Here is an 8,815-nt window from a genome sequence, read left to right on the forward strand (position 1 = left end):
TCTACTTGTTATGGTGTTGGTATCTTCATATATATATTAAGGAATAATGGAAAGAAACCCATGCCTCCAAACTTCACCCCGCCTCCCTCAGCACAGGATAAAAGAGTTCCATTACAAAAGAATATTGAATGGTACCAGAGGACCAGAAACAACAACAACAATGAATACATATAGAATTTAGAAAAAAAGTGTCACATATACATTTTATATACACTTTTCACAATGATGTATTTGATGGCAGATCTACATTACAATGATGATAATCTAAAGTATTTGTAACCTATTTATGAAATTATAACTCGGAAAATAAGACTGTAAATGGTAAATACCGACTTGATTATTTTCTTTCTTTCTATTCAGTCAAAAGTACATATCTATAGATGGTCTTCAAACAAAACATAAATTATTCGTAACGACCAAGCATTTTCATGCTATTCATATTAATAACATGCTTAAAATCAGTTTTGAAATGTATTTCTTCATCTTTACATCTTCCCTTTTAAACTTGGCATTTAAGATCTTCAGTGACAGTGTGTTAGAAAGGCAGTTTAATGAATGTGCTACTTCTATTTGAAAAAAAGGCACAGTTTCAACATAGTTGCTTATTGTACCTTGATACATCTATAAACAAAATACTCAAAATTAATTTTCACGTCTTCCAAGAAATAGACGAATGACAGTCAAAGTACAGTCACATAAAAATTCGATACCTGAATGGAACGCCTTTCCAACTTGCTATGAAGAAATTTGTTTATTTGAAATTTTGAACAATGAACAACATTAAGAATTACAACATCACAAGGCGTGGTCGCCCAACAAATACAATGAAGCGAACATGAGAAAGCGATCTGCACCGCGCACGGCAGACTGGGGTTGTATAATATCGCGGTACATACTGTTTTACAACTCAAAAGACAAAACAGAACATATTTTATAAACGAGAAAAAAATGAAAGGTTAACTAACATTTAACAGTAAAAAGGGGGAAAAAAACAGTTGTCAAACGTAAGATATGAAATAGAATGCGTCTCCCTATTTACAGATAATGGGTATATAACTAACAACACGCTACGCTATAGAAGTTATATATAGTCTTTGGCTGGGAGATCATAGGTATTTGTCTTTTAGGATTTTTGAAAAGACGATGGTATATCCCATTCGAAAAGAATGGCTAGTCTAAATCCAAAATTCGACGTAAATCTGTTACCATGGTTTCGGCTTCCGCATTTTTTTTTACGTGAAAATTACATATGTAAATCAAAGCATATATAGCGAATAATGACACATGTTAATGTACCGATATCGTTTGTATTGTTTTGCTACCTTTCCATTAGATTACGGGCTTTTTATTGAACAGGCGGTAGCGCCTTCAAAGAAAATAATGATTTTGGATCATTTCTCTTCAAACACATAAATTTACAAGAAATGTTGAAAATGTTATTAATTGTATTCAGACTGTAATTGGCTAATACTAACCCGACGTCATTACTATTTCAGTGGTGTACGATTTGTACATATCGTGAAACCTGCGATACCACAGGAATCAACTATATATATACCCAATGGAGAGCCATGGTGTCATCCCTATGCTCCACGTGGAGTGAAGAAGACTTAAACAGTATGTAAATGATGATAACAACATAATTTCATTAGCTATTATTCCTGCACTAGGGATTATTTCATTTCATACACATCAATATATCAAATGATCCCAAATAATTTCTTTCCTTTTCCTCAAACACACTAGAATCAAGCGATTATCATGATTTCGTAAGAATAAGAACCGTCAATATATAAGTCAAAACTTGTTTTTATATGAAAGAAATGTTGGATACAACAAACTCAAATGTTGAACACGGAAGTACACTTCGCTAGCAGAAATGAAGAATGAACGTCGACAGAAGCATGACAATGGTTGTAATGCTAAATGCGAGAAAGGAAGAACTACCCGTTGAACTTGGTCGATCACTGACGAAGTCTTCTGATTCTGAAAGTTGAAAAATAGAATATGTCTAGAAACGGGTCGGGTTATTTCATCCAAATTTGGAATTTAAGGAAATAAAGTTACATTATTTTCAATGTTTTTAAATATGAGTGTCATCTGAATTACACAGAAGTATTTTCTGTACGGTATTCAAAAGGGGCATAGTTCATGAAATATTTGTGCAAGAGTTATTGCCCTTGTTTCATATTATGTGGAAAATTAAAAAATTGATTAAAGTCTGAAGCAAATCCATCAACTTATAACAGACATAAAGTGAAAGTGCATAAGAACTTTAACCAAGATGCGCACGCGGACGCCGACATCCCCGCCGGGGCGAGTAGAACTGCTCTCCATATACCTTTGTAAGGTACTTCTAATCAAAGCCTTGGGAAGACCGATGGAGGCGGGTTTTGGAAGATTTCTTTCCTGTTATACAATGTATTTCAATGACTGTAAAAGTTAATGGTAGTTGTTAACAGATCAGGTGAAGCAGACAGTTACTGCATTTACATATTGTCTGTTAACAAATAGAATTTCATTAAACATTTCAGAGGACACATTTATCCTAAGAACAGAAACAATCAGATTAAACGCTTAATCTGCCAAATCCTAAATCATTAATACCTCATACCTACTGGAACCATATGAGACCTCGAAGACGGCGAACTCAACCTAATTGTTGATCATGTTACATGACACCAAAAACTTGCATGATCTATACTGCAGTCAGTGATGTACCCGTTGGCTGAACTATTTTATCATTGATAAATCATACATAAATGATCAGTTTGACCTGTATGCAGTCAGTGTTGTAACCATGTGCTGGACCAATACTTTATCATGATAATGCATCCGCATTGCTCATAAATGGACCTATTTGATGTAGCGCAGAGATTTAGATGTTGTTAGGAATAAAGTAAGCACTATCTGATTTCAGAAAGTTAGTTATCACTTTGGAAGCGGGAAAATCCGCCTTCAAAATGTTACAACACTTTTGAGATTAAAAACAAATCTTGCACGAGACAAATTGTCAATATAGTCAACGCAGGAAAATATTTGCAATTTTCTTTAGACATTTTTCGATACAACGTCCCCAAAGACATAAAAACTACTTACTTAAAGGTTTATAGCACGATTATTTAAGAAAAGATAGATACCACTCAGAGTAACAAAGTTCTCTCCATTTCCCTCCGAATTTTCAGCGTAACATCTGTATCTGCCATAGTCACTGCTGTCTATGTCGTGGATGATCAGTTTCATCAGCACGTAGTTAGAACCAAAATAAGTCTCGAATGTATACCTAAATAACAGGTTTAAATTTCAGTGGGTGTGAAATTATTTTGACTCAATTTCTTAATTTGTGATACACCGACTCATTGGACTTCTGTTATAGAAGCTATCAATGCAAACGTCGCAAAGTTGTTTATGTTCCATAACTTTGAAATTGGATACCTTTCTAGAAAGCTTTTCTGGTTTGTTCAGAACAATTTAATTTGGTATATAGAGTGAGTGAGTGAGTGAGTTGGGTTTTACGGCGAATCGACACAAAATGGTCATATATCGCCGAGAAGAAGTCATATTGCAAACTGTAAAGCCTAAACATCGATGTAAAAATGTAAAGCATACCTAAAAACATCCATGTAAAAATGTAAAGAACACTATGAATAATGTAAAACATATCTAAAAGCATCCATGTAAAAATATAAAGCATATCTAAAAACAGTAATGTAAAAATGTATGTACGTGTGTGTTAAAATATCAGCTGCAAACATAATAATATTGCAAGATGTAAATAAAAATAAGAAGTGTTAGATCTTTTGATATATTCCTATCTGCTTTAAAAACGATAAAATATTTCCAACTGAAACGTTGTCAAATAATTCTCTCAAAGATTGAACGTCATAATATGTACTGCGTTGTGTAGCTAGAACAATGGGCAATAATGTTATTTTGGCACCTGCAATGAAAGCCAGCTGCTAAAATGACTCCGCTTTGCTAGAAATAGTTTACTTACTTATCTTTATTATCCAATGGGACTCCATCTTTATTCCACATAATTTGTTTCGCTGTCGGTGGTGGATTGCCCGACACCTCACATTTAATCTCCCGGCTATACCCGACTGCCTGATACACATCCGGTTCTTTAGCTACCAGCTTAGGGGCAACTGTAAGAAACAGTTACGTGTTAAAGTCCTTCTTCTGACATATCCAAATACGACGTTAGTAAACAATATTATGGTAAATATGTAACACGAATGCTTCGCTGAATGAAATACTAACGCCACCCTAAGCAAAGCGAAAATAATCATTGACAGACATGCGGCATGTTTAAAAATACAATGTTCCTGTCTAAAAATTACAAAAATCTCCTCCTGAAAAAAAAAACAAAAAACAACAAAACAAAAACGATTATTTTTGTCGTATCTCCATATTTGGCAAAGCTCAGATATTGGCACCGCTGAATCTGTACTGAAATGTGTCACCTTGTGTACATCCCTTTACCTTTGAAACAAAAATCAACACTTTCTAAAATTTTCAGCCCTGTTTTTAATTTAAAAACAAAAAATCAAACTAAAACGTTAAAGCTAACTGAGATTTAAAGTTTAATTTTCTCCTAAGTTAACACTGATGGTTACGTTAAAATGTGGAATTTGCAATTTGAATTTGGTATTGAGCAATTTCAAATTCGCATTTAGCAATTAGCACGGTGCACCGTCTACTCACATTCTACATTGAGGGCTATCCGTCTGACGTCTCTACCCGCTATATTTTCAGCCACACACTTATAATGACCTTTGTGGTTTCTGTTTACGCTGTCAATTGACAAACTTGGCGCCTGTAAAGTAGATGATTGTGTTAAATATATTTATTCTGTAAAATATTGCAAAACACCTGCTTTTAGTGCGTACGGACTTAATTACAAGTGTCTGCTAGTAATTGTCCGGTACGGTACCGGAAAGAGTTATTCCGTTCATCTGTCAGCCCGTCAAGCAATCTTTCTTGACGGAAACTTCCAAAGGGAAACTATATATATTGGCAAATGATAGCATGAGAATTGAAGAATGTAAAACTATGACTCTATTTTTAATAGTTTTTGAATCATCACCGTTTTCGCATTTAGAAATGTCCGAAGAAAACTTTCAATTTACAGAACAAAACTTGATTTGAAGAAGGTTGTAATAATGATAGGTGGCAATAACAGTAACTGCACAGTGCAAGAACCATAACGATGATTAGCTCCCATTTCTACTTAGTTTTTGAATTTTGTCCTAGCAATTATTTTACCGCTAATGAGGGGAATTTAGAAACTGTCGTGATGATATGTGGCAATTAGCACAAAACCTAGACATACTATGCCTACACTTTTTAATTATCCATCTCTTGTTCTAATGTTCTTTATTTTTTTATCCTGACAATAACAACATGTCGTATGATAGTTAAGAAGTGTTATCGGCAAATTCATGGCAATAAATCCGTGTATGTCCCGTATATTTACGACATATGTGTGAGTATAAGGAAACGTTGCTTCTATTGTGAAACGATATACAGCTGTAAATTGTTTGAAATAATTAAATTACGTATAAAGTACCACATATTCTCGGCCTCCTGTGGGAAGTATACCACCACCAGCAAGCTCCCATTTTATAAGTGGTTTTGGGATACCACTAGCTGCACACTTAAATTCCATCCTCTGTCCTTCCTCTCTTGTAGTGTCCGAAGTTGTATATATATCGATAATCTGTGGCTTTTCTATGAAAAGGAAAAGAAATACTGTGTGTATAGATAACTAAAGCAACTACACGGCGCATGAATACCTGATAAGATTTTCGTAGCTTTTAAAAAAAGCAGCCATTTAATTTCCATGGTATTAAAATAAAATCGGCTATAATGTTGACATAATCTCGTATACTGAAGAATGATATGCATGATCATACACATATTGATATATAGGCCATAACAAAGAAATTTCCTGCCGAATATAAAGTGGTACTAGCAATTATTCAAAATAAAGGAACTGATTTTCTAAACATGGCTGCACATTTCAGGTCGTCATATTTAAAATCAATTTAAAATTCTTTTGACCAGATGAAACATTTTTGTCTAATTTGGACATGTTGTCAGATACAAATGTTCTTAGAGTTTTTGACGAATAGTTATGGTCTGTTTCATTTTAATGAAGAAGAAGAATAATATTTTATTAGACTCTAAACTTAACAGTTTCTGGTCTATAACAATAAACAATCAAATATACAAATATAAATAAAGGTCAAATCAAGATTGACTGAAATAAGTACTGCAGACAAATACTACTATCTATATACATGAGGGTGGATCAACATCTGGCTTCATTAAACACTTTCTCCTACGCATACAGTAGCTTCGCTCATAACATGATAATATTATTAGCAAACTAAATAATACTAATGAAGCTCTTTTCTAATATTGTCCGACCAGATTTACATTGCACCATCAAAACTTCAGTGTTCGGCAATGTACATCCTTATTCCGATGTCTGACTTTACAGATATATTACTTTAATGTACCGTAACGAATGATTCTTGCCACTAACATAGAGCCAGCCTGAGACTTGATAAAAAAAACACATTTAAATCTCCTTGCTCTATTAGTCATAATTGCTTTGGCAAGACTATTTAATTGAGACTTCTATCCTGTGAAATCGTCGAGGTAACAGAACAAGTGTTTGCTTGTAGCAAGTTACTTGTGACAGGCTTGAAAGCGGCATCAAAGAAAACAGAATTTCTGTATTTAAAACATTACAATTCAAAATAATATGGATGAAATGCCGAAACTATTTTCTACTGATTCCGGAAGTACTACTCAAAAAAGTGAACCCCGAAAACTACTTACGTATAACTTTGACCATTCTACTTATGTTGTCCATTTGGAAGCGTCCATGAAGTTGAACTCGACATATATACAGTGCTTCGTCTGAAGGCTGAACATTCTGTATCTTTAATCTCCAGTTATTAGTAGCTGGCTTGTCAAGTTGATATTTGAACGAGTTTTTCGTGTCTGTGTCAGTTGATATTGGAATAGTCGTGTTGGTCTTGTAATTTTGAACCATCCATTGTACCTGAAATGTGATTCAAAAATAACCGTGGTCTTGCTGAAGCATTTTACTCCTACATCGCAGATGTTTTTGATGTCTTTGCTTCAGAGGCGGCTTATTTCTGAAAAGCGAATTCGCTCACCATTTACGATGTTCATTTATCTTATTTCCAAGTTAAGGTGATGATATTGGAACAAACACATGAATGATATGTACACTGGCATATCTGCCATTATCAAAAATACATGTCTGTTGAAAATACGTTGCATTTGTAAAGAACTTAAAACAAAAAACAAGGGAAAAATTCAACACTTAACAGTTCGACTATTCAAATTACCATCATATTGATATCATAATTATCACCACAGGCCCCACCAAAATGACCATCATAATCACATGCAGTTATCATCACCACAACCATTACCAAAATAATCATTATCATTAATGCAAATACCATCAAAATTATTATTATCACCAGAAACACCACGAAAATTAGCATCTTAAGTATTATTTTTGTTGGATGACGAATAAGTACTACTTTTTCCAGTTAAAAAAAAGTTGCATTAATGATTTACAAAATAAGTTTATTTACATCAAATACTTGTAACTCTGTTAATTAGTCATGTCAGCTATGCAATATTTGACATGCTATTAGAAAATACCAAACTCAGATGAACCAACATGAGAAAATCAGCGCCAGTATGAGAAAGCCAGCAAGAGAAAACAGGCAACATGGGCTCCAAACATTTGGATTGGTTCAATTGTTGGGACCAATACGGAGATAAATAAACTGATCATCATTAATGAAGTCTTTACAAATTTGACTCATTACTTGCCCTCATTTGTATTTGCCATCATTCTTCGGCCAGTAAGTCAGCCCTCTGACAAATAACAAGACCAGTATGAGATCATTTCAATAATAACCTTATTTTATTTACGAAAGATATTATTGTATCATATTTATCGCATTACTAATGGTCGACATACCGGCATTCCCTTCGGTTTCTTATCAACAACGCATGCTAGGTATGCATCTTTGTCTTTCTCCACGACCAGGGTCGGGTATCCATCAACTTTAGTGGTGTATGGAAATGTCTGTTTGAGATATACTGTTGGATCGGCACTCAGTACTGAAGACAAGGCAAACATAGGTGTAATACAATAACAAATTTTTTCATGATAAAAATAGTTAGTGTTGTTAGGAATAAACATTATTCTGTCGTTATCTAGGCATGAAAGGGGAAGTGTAACCGAGTGTCCGCCTGAATTTAAACATCAATGTGCTTACAAAGACAGTGAGACATAACTTAATTTCCCCAAAGTAACTTCCGGCTATTGTCACAGAAAACAAAGACACTGATGTTCTAACAATGCATGATTATAACCAAAATGTTTAACCGTGTCATCCATGTCTTTTCTTTTTTATATGTTCATATTAATCTTAAACTTGATAACATACCTGAAACAAATCGAAACTACTATAAACAAAGTGTGTATATTCAGCCAATACATTCCTCCGTCTCTATAAGACAAATTATGAAAAATATAAAACATTTGAATTAAAAGATACATACCTATCTGAACAGGTATCAGCAGAATGAAAAATCCGACAAAAGACATTTCCAAACGCCGAGAGAAAAGATTCTAAATCAAAGCATTTCTACCATTTATGTCTAAAGTTTTGAAGTATGATATTATTATGATAGGCGGCCGTTATCTGACTAACTTGCAAGCGCGAACTCTAATCTCGGCGGCATAGCG

At 34.1% G+C, this 8,815-nt stretch overlaps 1 protein-coding gene across 1 annotated transcript; it reads right to left on the bottom strand.

The window, feature by feature from the left end:
- Positions 1–1,248: 1,248 nt before the first annotated feature.
- Positions 1,249–8,815, bottom strand: LOC123561551 (protein amalgam-like). Its single transcript, XM_045354007.2, has 8 exons — positions 8,629–8,815; positions 8,042–8,184; positions 6,853–7,078; positions 5,573–5,733; positions 4,708–4,819; positions 3,998–4,148; positions 3,141–3,283; positions 1,249–1,986 (listed from the first exon to the last, which is right to left on the bottom strand). The coding sequence occupies exons 1-8, from the start codon at positions 8,672–8,674 to the stop codon at positions 1,871–1,873; spliced, it is 1,098 nt and encodes a 365-aa protein (XP_045209942.2). The 5' UTR covers positions 8,675–8,815; the 3' UTR covers positions 1,249–1,870.

This window comes from Mercenaria mercenaria, chromosome 10 (assembly GCF_021730395.1).
Source record: "Mercenaria mercenaria strain notata chromosome 10, MADL_Memer_1, whole genome shotgun sequence".
Lineage (NCBI taxonomy): Eukaryota > Metazoa > Mollusca > Bivalvia > Venerida > Veneridae > Mercenaria > Mercenaria mercenaria.